The 19760-nt window shown below is 49.7% G+C and overlaps 1 protein-coding gene across 1 annotated transcript in view; it reads left to right on the top strand.

Moving 5' to 3' along the window:
- The window catches only part of DIAPH2 (diaphanous related formin 2), a 444699-nt gene extending 425358 nt beyond the window's left edge, over positions 1–19341 (top strand). The window contains exon 28 of the mRNA XM_054995941.1: positions 18423–19341. Within this exon, the coding sequence (XP_054851916.1) occupies positions 18423–18487 (65 nt within the window). The 3' untranslated portion in view covers positions 18488–19341. The remainder of the gene's footprint in view (positions 1–18422) is intronic.
- Positions 19342–19760: the final 419 nt, after the last annotated feature.

The following is a 19760-nucleotide window of genomic DNA, read 5'->3' as shown; positions in this document are numbered from 1 at the left end:
CAATGCCCACCGCCACTAGAGCCACCCGTGGCTCCCGCCAACACTCCTACCGCTGACCCAGTCCAAGAGGCCGTCCCGCAGGTCTTGGAGCCAGATGTCCTGTCCCCAGCTGGACAGGTGAACCCCGTCAGGGGCGAAGAGGGGGCTGATGCGAAAAGAAATGTCCCAGTGCGAGATGAAACGACCGCCAGCTTCCATGATGTACTGGCCCATAGCGCGAGCAACCCTCTGCCTGATCCCATCGACCTTCCTCGGGCACCGGGCGCCACGCCAAGCCTGCCTCTGCAGCAAGTCCGACCAAATGAACGTTGTCTGAGGGAAGAGGCTCCGAAGGCAGTCCAGATCAGCGCGCATGGCCCGCTGCAGGTCTGGACCCTCGCGCCCGCCCAGGTCGTTCTCTCCAAGTTGGATAACCAACGCGTCCGGAGGCCCCAGTCGCCGGGCCTGCCGCAGGAGCATCGGCCGGAGGGAGTCCCATAGCATCCCGCGCACGCCCATCCAGTGGATCTGCAGATGGTCCTCCAGGCCCAGGTGGCTGCCCCAGCCCGATGATGCTGCGTACTTCCCGGCCCAATGGACGATGCTGTGGCCACAGATCCACACCGACTTCCTTACCCCTGCCGGAAAAAACATACGAGACCAGGCCGTTAATGACTGCCCCCCCCACTGGGCCGGATGTAGGAGCGAAAGGCCCCGGACTGCCAGCGCCCGATGGCCATGATGGTCCTGTCTGGCAGCCCGAGGCTCGCGGCTTCGGTGGCCGCCCCGATACGGAAGGAGTGCGTGCCGAACTCAGAGGGAGGGAGCCTGACAGCCTCCAAGCAAGCCCGTAGCAGGGAGGCGAACTGGTAGCGGGTGAGCGGGGAGTGATCCCTGTGTATGAGAAAGGGGCCCTGCAGGGGAGGGCGAATGCCCAGGTAAGCACCCACCGCCCTGACCGGGCAAACTGGCCCCCGCCGGGTAGCCCGCAGGCACAAGGTGACCCCCCTTCCCCGCTGATCCGTCTTGGAGCGACGGATCGTGATGGCCACTCGTTGAGGGGACCAGGAGACATCTGCGAAGCTGAGAGCCCTGCCGCTTGAGTCGCGCCGGGAGCCTGCCACCAGCTCGCCGACCCGCAGCGCCCCGAAGAAGGCCAGGGTAAAGGCCGTGTGGAACAGTTGAGCCTCGAAGGAGGACCAGCAGCAGTCGGGGAGGACCCGCAGGAGGCGGCGTAAGATGGAGAGTGAAATGGGGCGCCTCCTGTCGGCGGAAGGCGGAGCCAGCCTGGCCCAGCCCTCGACAGCCCTACGTGGAATGAAGCCGCGGCACGGGTCGGGGAACCCTAAGGCCTTACAGAAGAAGGCCACCGCTGCCAGCTCTCTCCGCATGGAGCGGGGGGCCCGGCCCAGCCCCCGCAGGTGGGCCAGGTATTGAAGAACCTCGTCCTCAGAGGGGGGCAGGGCAGCCCCCCCACCCGCCCCCCAGGTGAAGCCCACGAAGCGCTCCATTGCCGCCGCATAGGCCCTGAGCGTGGAGGGGGCAACTGAGCTAAGTACTCCCTGCATCACAATGTCTCGCCAGCCCGCCATAGTTCCTCTGGGAATGGATCCGGAGTGCGGTGAGCCTCTGGCGCCAGCGCGAAGAACCTCTCCATCTGGAACCGAGACAACGCGTCCGCAAGGCCATTATCCACACCTGCTACATGACGGGCTGAGAAAGTAATGTTAGTAGCCAAGCAGATCAAGACAAAGCGGCGAACCAGGCGCATAACCCTCTCGGAGCGAGAAGACTGCCTGTTGATGACCCTGACCGTAGCCTGGTTGTCGCACCAGAACACCACCCGCTTGTCCCGCAGAAGGTCCCCCCAAATGGAGACAGCTACCAGTATGGGGAAAAACTCCAAGAATGTGAGATCCCGAAGGACCCCTGACCCAGCCCACGAAGGAGGCCACGGCTGGGCGCACCAATGGCCCCTGAAAAACACCCCAAACCCCAGGCTTCCGGCCGCATCTGAGTGGACCTGGAGCGCGGTGCCCAGGTCGAGGGGGGCCTGCCACAGGGAGACGCCGTTGAAACCGGCCAGGAATCTCAGCCAGACCTCCAGATCTGCCTTGATGCCCTTGGTGAGGCGAATGTGGTGGTGAGGAGAAGTGACCCCCCGGCAGGCCCTGGAAAGTCGTGCGCAAAAGGCCCGCCCTGGGGAGACCACCCTACAGGCGAAGTTAAGGTGGCCAATTATCGACTGCAACTCCCTGAGGGTGCATTTTTTGCGAGCGAGGGTCCCCGCCAGGAGGTCCCGGAGGCGGGCCAGCTTATCCGCCGGCAGCCGGGAAAGCCCAGCCACCGAGTCGAGCTCGATGCCCAGATAGGTGAGACGAGGCGAGGGCCCCTCTGTCTTCTCCTCCGCCAGGGGAACGCCCAGCTCGGCCGCTAGCTCTTTGAAAATCCGGAGACGGTCGGCGCAGGCCGGGCTGTCGGGGGGGGCCATGATGATAAAGTCATCCAGGTAGTGACTGACAAAGGGGGCCCCCATGCGATCCTTGGCAGCCCATTCCAAGAAGGTGCTGAAAGTCTCGAAGGCCGCGCAGGCCACAGAGCAACCCATGGGCATGGCCTTATCGACAAACCAGCGGTCGCGAAACTTGAATCCCAGCAGGCACTGGTCGCTGGGGTGGACGGGCAGCAGCCGGAACGCTGACTGGATGTCGCACTTGGCCATGAGGGCCCCCTTCCCGCATGCCCGAACGAGCCGGACCGCATGGTCGAATGAGGCATACCTAACCGAGCACAGCTCGGGTGGGATGGCCTCGTTCACTGAGGAGCCCCTGGGGTACGAAAGGTGATGTATGAGGCGGTACTCGCCCGGCGTTTTCTTGGGCACCACCCCCAGTGGGGAGACCCTGAGATTGGGCAGAGGGGGAGCGGTGAACGGCCCTGCCACCCTCCCTGCGGCGACCTCCTTGTCAATCTTGGCGGCCAGCACCTCCGGCAACTCCCTGGCTGACTTAAGGTTGCCAGATGTGGCTGCCACGCGGGGGCCGGTGAAGGGGATGCGAAAGCCGGACGAGAAGCCCTCCCGCAGGAACTGAGCAGCCTGCCTGTTTGGGTATCTAGCCAGGAGGGGAGTGAGGGCGTGGAGCCTGACGGGGGTGAAGGCCAGGCCCCCCAGCCCACAGAAATGTTTAGTTCCCGTTGCCGGCGGGCTGGGGAGCTGTGGTACCCGACCCTCCCTCCTTGCGGGCACTGTTGTTGGAGGGCCGGCTGCCACGAAAGGGCTGGGGACCAGCTGACCCGCGAGGGCAAGCCGGGCGGGAGTGGGGCCCCCCGCAGGCATCGCAATTGTGCTCAAAACGGCACCTGGGCCGCTGGCACCTCCCCTGGTTGTATTCCCAGCACAGGCCCCTGCCCCGCTCCCTGCGGGAAGGCCAGCGGCCAGCGCGGGGGCCCTCCCCCCTGCCCTTCATGTGGGGTCCCACTAGCCAGAGCCATAACTTCTGGTTAATGAGGTCCCAGCGTGCCCTGGGGTTATGCGAGGCCCGCTTGCGGAAGGCCTCGTCATAATCCAGTGCCGCCGAGTCCCCGGCGAGAGCTCGGGCCCGAAGCACATTCCCCATGTGGTTTGTGAGGTGCCAACCCCTGTCAGGGTAGGCGGCCTGCACCACCCCCAAGTAAACAGTGAAGCCCTCTAGCCAGTTCGCGAATGTGCGCTCAGCTGACTCCTTTTTTGCTCCTTTCCTCTCCTTTTTTGCGGAGGGGGCGGACCTCCCGTCCTCAGCCTCCGGCCTGAGCAGCGAAAGGACGTCCACGTAAAAACCATCTAAGATGCGCTCGCGGACCTTGCGGGGGAGATGACTGCCCGGGGGGTCCTCGTCATCTGTAGTGGCTGTGGGGGGCAGGGGGCTGCCCTTGGGGTCCCACACCTCCCTGGGATCCCCCTCCCCGCCAAGGCACCTGAGCCGCCGGCGCTGAGCCCACTTGGGCAGACCCGGGGCCCTAGCGGCTACCCCCCAGTAATCACCCTCCAGCTCCCCTTCGTCTGAGGACGAGGACTCACCTGTGGTCCAGTCGCTGTCTGACTCCTCCTGGCGGCGGCGCTGGCTCCTCTTTCCTCGCCTTGATCTCCTCCTCTTGGCCTCTCTCTCTCGGCGCCCGCTGGCGGACCGTTCGGAACTGGAGGATGAGGAGTCCCGATGGCGTGCGGGCCCCCTCTTCGCTTTGTGGCCCCCTTTCCGACGGGGGACCTCAACAGGCTCTGTGGCAGCTGGGGCTGCCCCAAGCCCGGAGTTCCCCAGGTGCTCCACCCTAGCTGTAAGGGCCTCCAGTGCCCGGCTAATACTCTGGAGGGCAGAGGGATTGGGGTCCTCCCCAGAGTGCCCTCCTCGGGCCCCGCCTGGTGCCCCCCTGCCTGTAAGCTTGCTGGTCTTGGGAGGTGCCCCCTCCCCCCGGCCTGGCTTTGCCGTGCCTGCCCGTCGCGGCCTGTTGGAGCCTCCCCCAGGGGTAGCCCGAGCCCTGCCAGAGGGAGAAGCAGGCGGCCTGCTGCCCCCTGCCTTGCCCCGGGCTTGCCCCGGCCCTTTGTGCCTGCTTGCCGTGCCTGCTCTTGGGACAGACGCTGAAGGGGTGGGGCCGGGTCTGCGTCCCCCGGCAGCCCCCTTACTGGCCCTCTGGGACCGAGTCTTCCCTACCCCTGGCTTCTTGGAAGGGGCCATGTGCGTGGGAGGGAAGCCACCAACCCGGAAGCCCAAAGGCCCTGGGCAAGGGAAGAAAAAAGAGGGTGAGCGGCCGGCCGGCGAATGGAGAAAAAACCCCCCCCAAGGGGCACGGTTCCCACCCCCACGGGCGGCCTGACTGCGAAAGGGGACAGGGCTCGGCTAAACCCCAGAGCCCTGCGCCCGTGTCCTTCCGTCGCTCCTCCGGGCCGTTCTTCTGCCGAGTGAGGGAGGCTCCAGCTGGAGCGAGCGATGGGGCAGCTCTCACCCCGCTCCGCACCCAGCCCACGCACCGCCCTCGCTCGGTCTTCCCCGCCGCCTCTTCTGCCACGCTCCGCAGTCTTCCTTCTTCGGTCTTCGCCGCGCCGACGTCTTCTGCCTTGCCCCGCCGCTCTCCCGGCCTGCTCCGATGCTCCTCTCTCTAGACGCGCCGAACCGAAGTGAGGGTGGGCGGGGACGGCAGCTGGTTAAATACCCAGCTGCCGGACCTGAGTGAGAACTGCGGACTGGAGGTTCGCAGTCCTCGCCCTGCCCCCTCGTGGAGCCGGCCGGAGCCCCTGATTGGCCGGCTCCGAGGTTTGAATTTGATTCGTCGTCGGCCCACCCGGGGGTTCCCGGATGGGCCGACGCGACGAAGATGCGTCCCAGCCTCCCCCCAGCCCGACGGCGGCAACCAGGCGCCCGGTAAGTCGGACGCCTCCGTTTCTGGCTCACTCATTGATAAGAGGCCAAAAACCAACATCCCTATATTGTTCAAAGTGGAGAACTAAGGATACTTGTAATACAATTCCTGTCTAGACAAGGACTAAATGGATTGGCTTGGTAAAGAAAGGTTCCCATCCGTGCAGGGGGAATAGAGAAGCTGAATTCAGGGTCTTGTGTCATTCCAAATGTGAAAGCATGAAAACTCTAAACACAATTGCAAATGACAAGACATATCATAATAGTACTATATAAACACATGTTTTTGAAAGTTGGATTTACTAGAAATGGGCACGAACCAAAATATGAACCAAAGTTTGTCACAAACCAGGCCGATTCATGGTTCGCAAACTGGCAGTTTGTCAGAGCCCATTTCTGACGAACCACCATGAACTTTAGGCCAATTGGTTTGGTTCATCACTGCAGACAGCCTGGTGCTGATCAATCAGTTTCCTAGACAACAGGGGAAGGGGCTTTCTGCAGATCTGCTGCTGCCCCAGAAGTGACATTTTCACAAACCAAACCGGTTCGCAAACCAGGGCAAGTTTGTGAAAGTTTGTGGTTCATGGTTCGCACTGGTTGGTATTTTCCCAGTTTGTGCCCATCTCTCATTGGATTATATAGATCAACAACCATACCACACAAAAAAGAAGGGCCTGCATGTAAGCTATGGAGCTACACTGTTTGCATTGTATTCAAATGTTACCTAATCCATAATTAAAATATATGCAAAAGGTTCCCTAGCTGCATCAGATGTCATGGTAATCCATAGCTGAACCAACAACCTGGGGGGTTATTGTTTAGCACCAAACCAGGATTTCAAACTAGGATTTTTAGCTGGTTTTTTAAAGCTCAGATTGCATCTATTGTGGTTTGTTTTGATGTCTGCATTCACAAGCCACCATTTACTGAGTATTGCAGATAGAGATGGCAAAAAGGATGTCCTGGGAGAAAAGATGAGGAAAAATGCAGACAAAAGAGGGTTTACACACAAACTGGGATTTGGTACTTATAACTAGGGGTGTGTGATTTGGGTTTCCAATTTCGGATAAATACCCAAACCAGACCTGATTTGTAAAGATTCGTGATTTCCAAATCGGGCCCAGCATGCTGAATCAAAGGTTCCCAAAGCATTTTGGATCCCTTCGGAAAGCTTCAGGGAGCTGTCAGACCCTGCAGCTGGCTACAGCTGCCTGGCAGGGGAGCTCCCTCTGCCAGTCAACTGGAGCCACCCTCGGGGTTATAATTTAAAGCACTGAAAGAGGGCTTTAAACTTCAGCTGGGAGGGGGAATTTCTCCCCCTAGCTGAAGTGCAGAGAAGCCCCAAAACAGGTGCTTTAAATTTCAGGTGGGAGGCAGGAGTCCCCCCCCCCAGCTGAAGCCCGGGAAAGCCCCCAAACAGACACTTAAGCTTCAGCTGGGAGGGGAGCTTTTAAACTTCAGTGGAGCAGATTTCCCCCCTCCCAGATGAAGCCTGAGGAAGCCCTGAAATGCTTTAAACCCCAGCTTTAGCTGTCAGGCGGGCCGGGAACTTGCCCGCCTGCCAACTGAATCAAGCCATGGGGTTTAAAAATTACTGCCCACTGCTTATTTCACCCAATGAGAGGGGGAGGAGGGAATCTATTCCTCTCTCTCACCAGATTGGAGGGGGAGGAGGGAAGCGGCAGGGTGGGAAGTTTGTCAGTGTGCTCCAAATCTTTACAGACAATCTAGACAAAGCAGAGTTTGTTGTCCAGGCTGTGCAGCCGTGATTCAGTTTTCTTCCATCTGTCTATGACAGCCATGCTCCCTTTCTGCAAGATTAGCCTTTATGTTACATTTGTAACTCCCAGAAGTAGAGCCCAGGTGTGCATCAAAAAAGTGCAAACAGAGTAAATACTGCTCAGATCATCCAAGTAACCTAAAACTTGAGGGACAAAAACCTCAGGATGAAAAATTTCTTTTCAACCTCAGCTATGAAACCTGTCAAATACTTGGCATGAGTAAAATTTCTCTACCAAGTCTTACCAAGATAATCTTGCATTGTGGGTTCTTACCACACAACAATCCTGCCTCCGATTGTCGTTGTCTGTCATTCCCCAGAAAACTACTCTGTAGGGACATGTGCTCAGTGAATTGCAGTTGCGTCACCACATCGTCTACCTGCAAACTTCCTCATGTCAGTACTGCTCAAGAGAAGAGGAACATGCTCTAGAAGCATAAGGGTTAGATCTATTCTTTCAGACTTGTAAAACAGTGACCTTAGTAGTGACTTCGTAGTGACATTACTTTTTGGTGATCACCTGGAAGTGACCACAAACAAATACCTGCAGTGCTGTCGGAATTACCGAAAGAAGTATGATAAAAACCATAGAGATTGAGGAATTCTAGGGCACCGCAAATGCGGCAACCAGAAATTATGTCACTGTATCCACTGCAAGAATGGGGGAGAGCCAATGGGAGTTGGAGGTTGCCTGCCTCAGTGAGTAGCCTGGTAAGCCTAGTTTAGGGTGAAAAACTGGGAGTTGCCGCTGAGAAACTGGGAGTTATGCCATACACTATGCAGGTGTTGCTTTGTTTGTTTGTTTAGGTTTTGTTTTTTGTTTTTTTGTTTTTTTGGTCTGTTGTAATCCCTTAATAAAGCCTTTAAGCAGAAAATGAAATCCAGTTCTATCTATTCTCTCCTGTCTACTGTGTTTAGGTTTGTATTGCTTATATTGTGCTAAAGTTCACTGGAATTGTATGAATATTGTCCCCTGGGTCTTTCATAAAAACTAGATGCGTATCTCATTAGGTTTTTCCAGTGAGCAAAGTTTTAAATGAAGGAACAAATAAATATTTGATGCAAATGCTTTCATTGCCTCCCAAAGGGTACAGGCCACACAAATGCCTTTTACAAGGGTGTTTTCTCCCCATCTTCTATACTGCTGCAACTAAAATCACTCTAATAAGGTAGAGTGTTTGGAATGTCTATTATTGCTAAAGATAAAGAAGCATCAGCTTCTTTTATGTGGCCATATCTATTCACTCTGCTTTTCATTTTAATTTAAAGTTTAGATATTGTTCTATCATAGCTGTGTTGGAAACGGTTGGGAAACAAAGGAAGAGCAGCATCTATTGGACTCTAAATTGTATTTATTTGTCTGGAGCAGCTCCCCGCCACCCCGGACTTTGCCCGGGAGCTCATCCCCCCCCTCACCAGGGCAGAGTTGGGCACGGACACCCCCCCGGGTCCGAGGCCCTTACCTGGAGGAGGGGCAAGGTGGGAGCCAGCAGAGATGGGGGCAAAGCAAGCGGCGGTGGTGGGGGAAGCGGCGGAGGTGGGAACGAGGCCAGTGGCGGCGCCAGGAACCATGCCGTTGGGCCGCGCCATGCTGCAGCTCCAGCCTGCCACCCAGCTGAATCCCCCGGCAGCACAACCAGGCCCAGGAAGGGCGGAGAGGCCGACAGGCAACCCCCCGACCAGCAGGCAGCCGCTGCAGGGACGGGCAGCCCAGGTGGTGAGGAAAGCACCAGGGCCAGCCAGTCATTGCCCCAAGGTGGACGCCCCAGCCGGCCAGGCATGGCCCAGAAGGAGGGCGGAGCAGCCAGGAGGTGAGGTGGGTGCAAGCCCAGAGCCAGTCCCCGCCTGCTGACTGGCAGGCCCAGAGCCAGTCCCCACAGGGGAGCACAGGTGGTGGGGATGGGAATGACGGGGAACGAGGCAGGACGAGGGCAGATTGACTGCCCTGGGAGGGGGTGGAGAAGGAGGTTGCTATAAAGGAGAGGGCTCCCAAGAATGCCGGAGAGGAGAACCAGGCGGGAGTGACTTGAGCAAGAGAGAGACGAGAGAATCCCAGCCAGCAGGCAAAAGAGGGAGACAGGTGACGTCAACCGATCCCCCCCCCCCCGCCACCCAGCTCTGAGGCAGAGGGAAGCCCTCCCACCAGCACCCGGGAAGACGGCTGAGGGCGGGGCCAGTGACACTGGCAGGGCGGCGGCTCGTAGTATTCTTCAAGAAATGTGACACTGTAAGTCACTATTGCATTCCACTCATACCTCCTTTCCAGATAAGAAGACCGTGCCCCGGTGTTTGGTATCTTCTTCCCTTCTTTCTAGTTTGGAGGTAAACAACTCATGGTCCAATATCAGATGCTGCCAGCTGAGGCTTTTTTCTTTGGGTCTGTGTCAGTGAAGTTCCTTGGTGTTATCTTCTCTGAATCTCCTCCCTTCACCACTGTAACATTAGCCTCACAGCAATTTTCCACTTTCCCTCAACAGGCCTCTTCTTCACCTAGTTCTTACTCTGATGTTTCCCTTTGGGCTGGGGTGTTACATGATGGCATGCCCTCATGAATAAAAAAGTTCTGTCTGCACAGAAAAATGTCGTGTCGGCAAGGTAGCTAGAACAGCATTCCTATCATTTCAGCTTTCTGTCTACAAGGAATTTGGAGACAAGATGGTGGTGGAGAGTACCCTGAAGTCATAGCTGACGTATGGCGACACCTGGTGGGGTTTTCATGGCAACAGACTAAGAGAGGTGGTTTGCCATTGTTTGTCTTTGCAACCCTGGTCTTCGTTGGAGGTCTCACATCCAATTATTAACCAAGGTCAACCATGCTTAGCTTCTGATGAAATCAGGCTCACCTGGGCTATCCCGGTTAGGGCTTGGAGACAAGGAGGGGGCCTGAAAGAAGCATTGTATCATGCAAGCTGCAACCTGCAGTCCAGAAAAAGGCTTACTCATTTAGTGAAAACAAATCTCTAGTTTAAGGAGAAAACTTGGGGGAAAAGAGATGGGGTATACCTCCCTTTCCCCAACCATGTGATGGGCCAAGGCATCTCTAGTGACTTGAGGGAGAGCTCATGTCCAAGATGGGTGAGGGAAAGGGAGGAGAGAAGGGCCCGTGACCCCCCCACACACACACACACCATTTAGAAAAAAAACCCATGCGAAGGATCCCAAAGAAATAATGCAATTAAAGAGATAGCATTTCCATCTTCTAGATTCCAGAAGGTTGAAGTGTGTAAGCATATTGCTGCAAACCATATGTCACTGGGGAGACTAACAGAGCAGTGTACATTCCCACACTTTTCCTCCCCATTTTCTTCAAAACTTTTGATTCTCTCAGAATGCCCAGAATTGCTCTTAAGTGTGTGTCCGCAAATTATGCCAAGAATTCTATTTAGTCTCCAGTGTGCCGCTTCTGAATGTTGTTAATGCAACATTGAAAGCAGAGAGAGAAAGAGAGATGCCTAGTTCCGGTGAGTGTGATTCTTCATTTGATTTACAGACATGGGAAAATCACATACAATGATGTGTCACTTGTGAAAATGCCCTAGCTTCTGAAGGCAGGCATATACAAAATTTTCATTAAAGAAATGAAAGTAAAATGGACTCTTGAGTAGAGAAGGGCACGAACAGGAAAAAAAAACCCAAACATGATGTTTGTTCTTCATTGCCGTCCATGAACAGGGACTCATGAACAACCACGAGCATGGCCCTGTTCACGAACATGTTCGTGGTTGGCTGTTCGTGGTGGACAGCAGGCTCTCCTCCAGCCATTATCCAAGTCAAGATCTGTACTGCACCACTCCCAGAAACCTGACCTGAGCAGGCAGCAGGAAAGGTACCAATAATAAATAATAGCTTGGCCCAGAGCCTGGCAGCAGCCCTGGAACTTGAAGGGGTAGATCCCTATCCCACCACACACAAAGAAAATCCAAGCTCCGATGCACTCTCTCTATCAAAATGCCAACAGCAACTGTCTCTCTCCCTCTCCATTGTCTGCAAAGTCAGAGCTGGAAGCCCCCCCCCCCTGTTCTTTGCTCCCTTGTAACAAATTTGGAGTTCCACACTTGAAAGGAAAACCTGCCTATCAAGCTAAATTGGGCTTAGATTGGGATTTCCAGAGCAACAGCAGGAGTTCAGACAGAGTTCAGACAATCCCTACCTAAATTGCCAAGGGAATTGATTGCAGGTGCCAGACTGTCTGGCTTGACGAACAGCAACGAACAAGGCTTGCAATGTCCACCTGTTCATTTAGAATGGAGCCTCACAAACAGCTTGTTCGCGAACAGCAGATTGGGCTGTTCATGGCCCTTTTTTTTGTTCATATTGCTGTTCGTGCCCATCTCTACTCTTGAATAGAGATGGGCATGAACCGGAAAAAAAACTGAACCATGTGGTTCGTGGTTTGTCAAATTTCACGAACCACGAACTTTCACAAACCTGCCCCTGGCTTGCGAACCGGTTCATTTGGTTTGTGAAAATGTCACTTCCAGGTCAGCAGAAGGTCACTTCCGGGTCAGCAAAAGGTCTGCAGAAAGTCCATCCCCTGTTGCCTAGGAAACTGATTGGCACCAGGCTGTCTGCAGTGATGAACCAAAAAAACGAACCAAACAGGCCTAAAAGTTCATGGCAGTTCGTCAGAAATGGGATCTGACGAACCATGGTTCACGAACCACAACCGGCCTGGTTCATACTTAATTTTGGTTTGTATTTCGCTCCATGCTCATCTCTACTCTTGAGCAGTGTAGAGTGGAAATGGGTGCAATGATGGCCATCCCGGATTTTGAAGTCCTGAATTCTATAGATTAAAAAGTTCCAGCCATCCGAATGACCCAAGACTGAGAATCCTAGGGTTGGTAGTTTTTTCACAGAGTAGCAATTACAAATGACGTAAATCTTTGCTCTCAGGCATCAATTGAGCTAGAAATACACCCTAGAGTCTTAACATCTTTTGGCTGTTACAAGAACAACAGTCATCCCTGACAAAACTTGCAAATGAATGAAAGCAGTTACATTGTATTTGCATATTGAATGTAATATATTCATTGCATTTCTATCTTGGCACATTTTATTACAATATCAAAATGAGCTTGAAGTGATTTTTACAATTAAAATGAAAGTCAGCATTCAGTTTGTTGTGCTACACTCTGTTTTCTTAAACTGGGTTGGGGGGACTTCTATTTTTAGAGGAGAATGTGTTTGATATTAATCCAGAATTATAGAAGGCTAGCACGTACAGTGACCACATCTGCCTGTATATGTTCTTGAATATTTCAGCTACAATTACTTAAGGAATGAAATTCTTTCAAAAGTTTCTTCTTGCTAAACACCTACTTCAACAATCTATTGAAAATGGGTTGCTCTTCCTTTAGGTAACATATATTATGTAGAAAAATATGAGCTGAATGAGCCACCTCATGGCAGCTTTACATAAAAGATGTAGGGCCTGGGAGTATCACAGCACCCCCTAATCTGCTGCACATGGCGCTTTCAGTGTGAATCTCAGATAATGTATCCTATCCTTTCCTTCCATTTGTGCAACGTAGTCCCTCTGTTGCAAAGCATGTTCTTTCAGCTCTAGGTGCCTTCTGCTCTTGCGAGATGTCTTCCATGAGTGGAGAGGACCATGTTATGCACACCAAAGGAAAGTATATAATAGCAGCAGCAGCAACAGCAACAATTACATTTGCCCACTCAGAGCGGCTTACAAAATGTTTTATTCTTATCTTCATGGCCATCACCCTGTGAGGTAGGTGGGGCTGAGAGAGCTCTGAGTTAGCCATAAAGACTGTAAGTTCAGGATCACCTGCAGGATGCAACACAGATATGCTGCTTTTAGTAACAATGACGGGAAGGTATATTGTCTTAATTTTGTATTAGTAGCATGGAAGCGTTACTTTAAAAAGATAGCTCAAGGTCGTTTATGTTGCACTTCACACTTGTATAACTAATAGCCACTCCACCGTTTGTCACCCCATGTCCCCACTCATATGCCACGTATGTTTTTATTGACACAAACATGGGGACATTTCTATTTCTAGCATCATTGTTTAAGGGAAGTTCTTAATCCACATTGATTGCTGCTTAAGGGTTCATCCTGCGGTATTACTGTATCTACGGACAACAAATGGCATTACGTTTGTGTGTGTTTACTTGCTTTTTGTTTCCAATTCCCTGCTTAGCGGCTTTGAGCAGATACTGGCTACAACAAATAAAAGTGGATATGCCAGATAAGTCTGTTCTAAGGAACTTACATGCCATTGTATATTGACAGCAACTGCTTGCTGTGCTCCCAGGGAATGCAGCCTCAAGACAGCATAAATCAGCCAAAATTTCAAGAGAATGTTGGTGCCCTGGAGACATTTGTCTGTGTTGCACCTTTAGCTTCCAAAATCTCACTCTGAGATGGAAAGAAGCAATATACAGCACTGCAGATTTGTTGAACACACACTATCCTTTCATGTTCTCTACCCTCCTGTCATTTATGAGCTATTTTTTCCTCAAATGTTTTGGAGTGGCTCTGTGCTGCCATTTTTTCGTCAATCCTCTTCACAGGCAGCCTCAGTTGGCCACAGATAGCCTGATTGTATGAGCTGGTGTTCTTGATCAAGAGGCAAGTACTGTGCAGGCAGCAGGGTGGGGAAACCCTTTTTCTGTGATGTGCTCTTGTGGGGAAGCCACGGCTAAATCATTTGGAAACAACCCAATCAGAGTCAAAGTTCAGCAACTTGCCACTCAAAGAACAAAATCCGTTTGATCTGATTGCAATGTAAAATGTTTTTGAATTAGCTGCTTGTGCATAGTAAGTTCTGAGTGTTGCTGTATAGTGAATATGACACTCCACTGATAGTATCCCTGCATCTGTGAACACTGTAGTTACCACTCACAAATGGTTGCATCAGTTTCATACCCTTCCGGTACTTACATGATGATGGCTATGTACTGCCCCTGCCAGTTACCTAACTACAACTTGAGAACCTTTACAGCATGCTGAAGTATTGGGTTAAATTATATGTGGTCTTAACCTTACGAAGGATATTTGCTCACAACTAGAGATGGGCATGAACCGCATTATGAACTTCAAAAGCCCACGAAAATGGTGATCGCGCAATCACGATCCGGCGGTTCATGAGCGTCCATGGCCAACGAACCAGCGTTCAGAAGAAGCCTGGTTCAGTGCGTTCGGGCCATGGTTCGGGAAGCCAGACACTCAGGCGGCAGCAATCAATTCCCCTGGCAATGGAGCCGGGGGAATGCCTGAACTCTGTCTGCGTTCCTTCTGTCGCCCCGGAAATCAGAATCGAAGCCCATCTTACCTTGATCAGCAGGGCTTCCTTCCAACCACGGAGCTGCAAAGTGGTTACAAGTTGGGAGATGACACCCAGGGAAGGGAGGGGGAAGGGTGTGTCCTGTAGCCATGGGCTACTGGAGTGTCCTGGAGTGTCCTGTAGCCATGGGCACTCCAATCTCATCCCTGCAAACCCTGATAGGCAGCTCTGATGGCCAAACACAGACCTCCTGCGTTGCTCAATGGGACCTGTGCTTATAAATAGCCATGGGCTCCCAGGCTGGGTTTCACTTTCAGCAAGCAGTAGAGTGGGACAGAGCTCTTGCTTGCCACTTCCTAGCCTTTGGGGAGAGAGACTAAAAGTATAGTTGAGCTTGGATTTTTGTGGGAGTTTCCTGGGGGCCTTGGATTGGAGAGGGTATAACTCCAAGATCTCTTTTGCAATCTTGTCCAAACGTGGGTGATGGCTGTAGGAGAGCCTGCAAAACACTCCCCAGGAATATGGGCTCTCTAAGTGCCTCGTGGGCTGTTCCGCACCCCACGAACCAGTTCGGCAACGGAAAATGTTTGTTGCGGTTCGCGATCTTGGGATCATTGTCAGCACCGAACCGTGAACTGCTGGTTCGTTAATTTTTTTTGGTTTGCACCCATGTCTACTCACAACCACAGGGGAGAGCCTTAACACCTTGCAAAATTCCGAAGAGTTAAAACGAGATTCTGGAATAATTGGTTCCTTCCCATATTTCCCTCAACACTTCCTCAAGAAAAATCTTTGTAATTCAGAATAAATGGTATACAGGGCGTGAGTTTTAGCAATATAAGCAACAGATATTTCGTGCACTCTTAGCCTTCAGTTTCCTGTTGTTCATACAACGTCTAAGTCTAGTCCTGGTTATAATGGAGACATATCCTTTACATAGTCTGTTCAATTTTGAAAAGGTTTTCAATTCAAATTCTGTGTGTGTTTCTCTCAAAGACTGTGATGGCCTCTCTCAGTAAAAACAGTTATACCTCCCTAGTCCATGTTTTCCCATTTCTTTGATGACTTAAACCATCTAGACACAACAGTAAATACTCATTTTTAAAAGTGCTGCAGGACTGCAGGTGTTAATTAAAAAATTCACTTATCAGGTAATGCATTCTGTTAACGGCATAAACCTGCCGAGAATATCTTCTGGCTATTTGTATGTCACATTATACAAACTCTTGAAGTTTTCTTATTTTAGCCTACTTAATCCACTTCCTAGGATTCTCATATATACCAATCACTTCACTGTATTGGGGCCATTATTCATACAAGAATTTTTTTTGCCTCATAATCAAAATTACATATATACCAGAACTGATCAACAGCTGGAGCCTAGGTTTACATTTCCAGGATAAAAGCTCCATCTATCTACACTATTCCCTTAGAATATTTCCATAGGATTTCTGCTCAGCTAATAAATGTTAAAACCCTTATGTATATGACCTCCAACAATACCTCTCTCTAACTCAGCCACCAGAAGCAGCAGTCTTGGTGCTGAACCATTTCCTAGAAGCAGTGGTCAAGTGGTTAAGGGAGAACAGGATGTAACTGAATCCAAAAAAGAGAGAGATGGTGCTGGTAGGGAAGGCTGACTGCTTGGGATTAGATCAAGAAGGTTAGCCATGTTAGTCTGTCTGTAGCAGTGGAAAAGCGCAAGAGTGAAGTAGCACCTGTAAGACTAACAAAATTTGTAGTAGGGTATGAGCTTTTGTGAGTTACCGCTCACTTCTTCAGATACCTGAAGTTACCGCTCACTTCTTCAGATACCTGAAGAAGAGACTAATTTTGTTAGTCTTATAGGTGCTGCTGGACTCTTGCTCTTTTCCACTGCTTGGGATTGTGATCAGTATAAATGATAGTGTGATGGCCCACTTCTGTGACTCGGCGAAAAACTTGGGCAGAACATTGGAATCAACGTTTCTTTTAGAAAACTCAGGAACGTGGCTACGAGTGCTATAGTATGTATTATCTGTATCAAATGTGCCAGCCAGCCTCCTTTCTTGATTGTGTCGACCTTGCCGCACTGATTCATGCCACTGTTACCTTAAGGCTAGATTATTGTAATGCATATACATGAGACTGTCCTTGAAGACTGTTTGGAAACTTCAGCTGGTACCGATTCCGAATGGTACTGCTAGATTATAGAGAAGTTTACAGCAGTATGATCATATTCCACCTGTGTTTTAGCAGTTTCACTGGTTACTTGTTTGTTTCTAGGCTCAAGGTGTTAGTCGTTCTCTTCAAAGCCTTATATGGTCTGGGACCCACATATCTAGTGCACCCCCTTTCCCCCATGTGCCAGCTAAGGTCACCTAACTTTTGGTTGTCCCCTTGTTTTGGGAGGTCCCTCCTCTGCTGCCCTTGCATGATGATTTTCAGTGGTCATGCCCACACTTTGGAACAGCCCCTTGGATATGGTATAGAAAGCTCCCATACTCTCACTCCTCCTTAAAAGGTGCAATTTGGCTGAAGTAACCAATGACTATCTCTGATTAGCAGCTGTTGGTGATACTTGTTGCCAGAGTTGCAGTTTTAATTTTATGTATATGCATCAGCTATGTTTATATTTTGTTAACTGCCTTGGAAAGGCAATTTGGAAAGCAAGTTATAAATATTGCAAATAAATAAATAAACTTCATTGACACCACAGCTACAACTGCTAGTGGTAATTCTAGCAGCTGCAGCTCCAAGTCCACTTTGAATTAGCTTATTGTGTACTTCCTTCGTTGTAGTACTCACCATGGCTCATTGTATGGCTCTTATGCCATACAATATCCAGAGTATCAAGGCTAACCCTGGTATTTTGGATGCATTTCTTTCACTTTATTGGACTTTAGCTTGTGTGAGACTCCAATATTTGAGAGTTGGGAGACAATACTTCCAAGAAAAAGGAATGTGGACTCCAACGTAATTCACTATGCTCTTAAAAAGGAGCAAATTGTCTCTTTCTCTGAATCCTGATCCTGTTAGCTGAAATTGCACAGCACAAATACTCTTATTCATTTCTTTCTTAACAGCTGACTTTTGCTATAATTTAAAACTAATCAGTAGCATATCTTTCATACAAGAATCTCACCCTTGTCAGCTAATTTTGACAGGCAGACAAGATGCTAACCAGTTTGGAGAAATGAATTTATAATATTTCTATTCTATCTTTCTCCCAGTTCATGGACTGAAGAAGACACTTTCATTGTGTGTGTGCGTGCGTGTGCGCATGTGTGTGCGTGCATGTATGTGTGTCTCCTTTTAAAATTTTGCATTGAAGGTATTTTAGCCCTGGATGGGTTCATATTGATTATTCATTGCAATAGTTACCGTGCAAAACAGTCCGTACTAAAGTTGCTGTTAACATTGCTTGTTCAGGGGATGTAGGAACTGGATGATTTACACTAGAAATCATTGACATTACATTACATTTATGATTTACATTGAAATCAGTGGGCTTAGACTGGAGTAACTGCTTAGAATTTCACTGATAGTGTTAAATGTAGAGTACTAAATAGTGTTGGGGGGGTAGATAGTCTACGTCTTCCCTGCTTCCTCTCTGTGTAGTGGCGAGTGAATTTTCAGCACGGTAAAAAAGAGACAGTCCTTCCTCCATCCCAAAGCTACTGGGGATAGAGTATTCTTTATATAGTGACATTTTCCCCAGCATTTTAGTTATCACCTGCTATTTCCAAGGGGTAAGTGCTGCAGGATTCTTCCAATGCTTTTATCACCCCAGCTTCTCTTGATAAGGAAGGTAATTTATTGCTGATTGCAGAACTCTTGAACTCCGCCTGGCAACTGTACTCCAAAACTTCTCTGATCTGTCCTCTTAGTAATTTATTGATATATTCATGTGAAATTATTTTCAGGACTGTTTAAGAATCTCTTGACATTGCAATATCCATGTTTTTGAATCTTACGCTGTTTTGTTTTCTCTTTCTCCCCATTCCTTTTCCCCTGCCTCCCTTTGTATTCCAGATAACAGACGTGTAACATTGGAAAGGTCACGTTCCCGCCACAATGGGAGTATCACAGCAGTATGAATCCCCCAATGCCAAAGAACTGAAGAAGTGTTTTATTTACTTTGAATGGAGATGTTATAAAAGAGCTCAAATGCGGGAAAAGCAACAGTGACCAGAAATAAAAGTTAAATGAATTCCAGGGAACAATGGCAAGAAGAATAAATATGTATTTTACAAAAATTATTACCTTAAAATTCTACTTATTGTACATTACTACAGCAATTCTCAAGAACTGCAAGCAGTGTTAAAAATAAGGTTTTTGTATCCTCTTATTTAGTATTACTTGCTGCTGTTAAGCTAGCAAGCAACTAAGGCCACAATGTTTGTGTGCTCGTGTGCCCTTCCCATTCATTTCAATGGGGAACATGAATGGATTGTGGCTTAAAGTGTGGGGAAAAGTTGTATATAACTTTATGGTGGAAAGGGTGTACATGTGCAAAAGAGAGCACCATCAAAAGATCAGGACAACTAAAAGTTCATTTATAGGTCTTATTTAGAGATGAAAGGAAAGAGGAAGAAAAATTTGCATATTAATGAATTCAGATATGAGCTGATTTAGCACACATCACGAAGACCTTTTTTTAAGCTTGAGAAAGCACTGTATAGTCCCCATCAATTTCCTTAGAATCTTATCTCAAGTTTTAAGCACGATGGATTCAGCTATTTTGGTTGCAGTTAAACTTTATCACAAATCTACAGCCTCAGCGGTAGAAAGATATATAGCTTATCACTGCTAAAAAATATTTTTAAAAGAGAATGAGAACATAGGATTGTACCAAAGTTAAACCATATCATTTGCAGAATATGTTTTTAACTATATTTAAAGATGTATTTTCTAATTATGCACTTATATAAACTTTATACAGATATTTTGAGGAAGAATTCCTACCTGTCCTATTTTGATTATTCTAAAATCCCTTTGCTTTTGTTTAAGCCTTCAGAGAATTTATACGCTAATATGAATTTACTCAAAGTTAATTCTCAAGGTACACTCTAACAATTCTAGAAAAGCTGTGATAGCCCATGTTAAGATGTCCCACACTATCTAATGCATCACACTGAAATGCCTTTTTGATTATGCCACCTCAAGGTCGGCCAGAAGGCCCGTGACTTTGTTTAGTCATAGATGTCACATAATTTGCAATGCACTCTTAAGAATTACTCCTCCTGTACTTCAAGTGTTATGCTACATCTCAGAGAAGATTCACCAAGGCTGCCACAGCTTTTCTAAAATATATGTGAAATGTATTTTGGGGTAAGGAGATGTCTGTTTCTCAGGATTAAATACCTGTTC

This window comes from Eublepharis macularius, chromosome 13, assembly GCF_028583425.1.
Source record: "Eublepharis macularius isolate TG4126 chromosome 13, MPM_Emac_v1.0, whole genome shotgun sequence".
Classification (NCBI taxonomy): Eukaryota; Metazoa; Chordata; class Lepidosauria; order Squamata; family Eublepharidae; genus Eublepharis; species Eublepharis macularius.
Note: the sequence above shows the minus strand (reverse complement) of the source record. Positions and strands in the feature narration are given on the sequence as shown.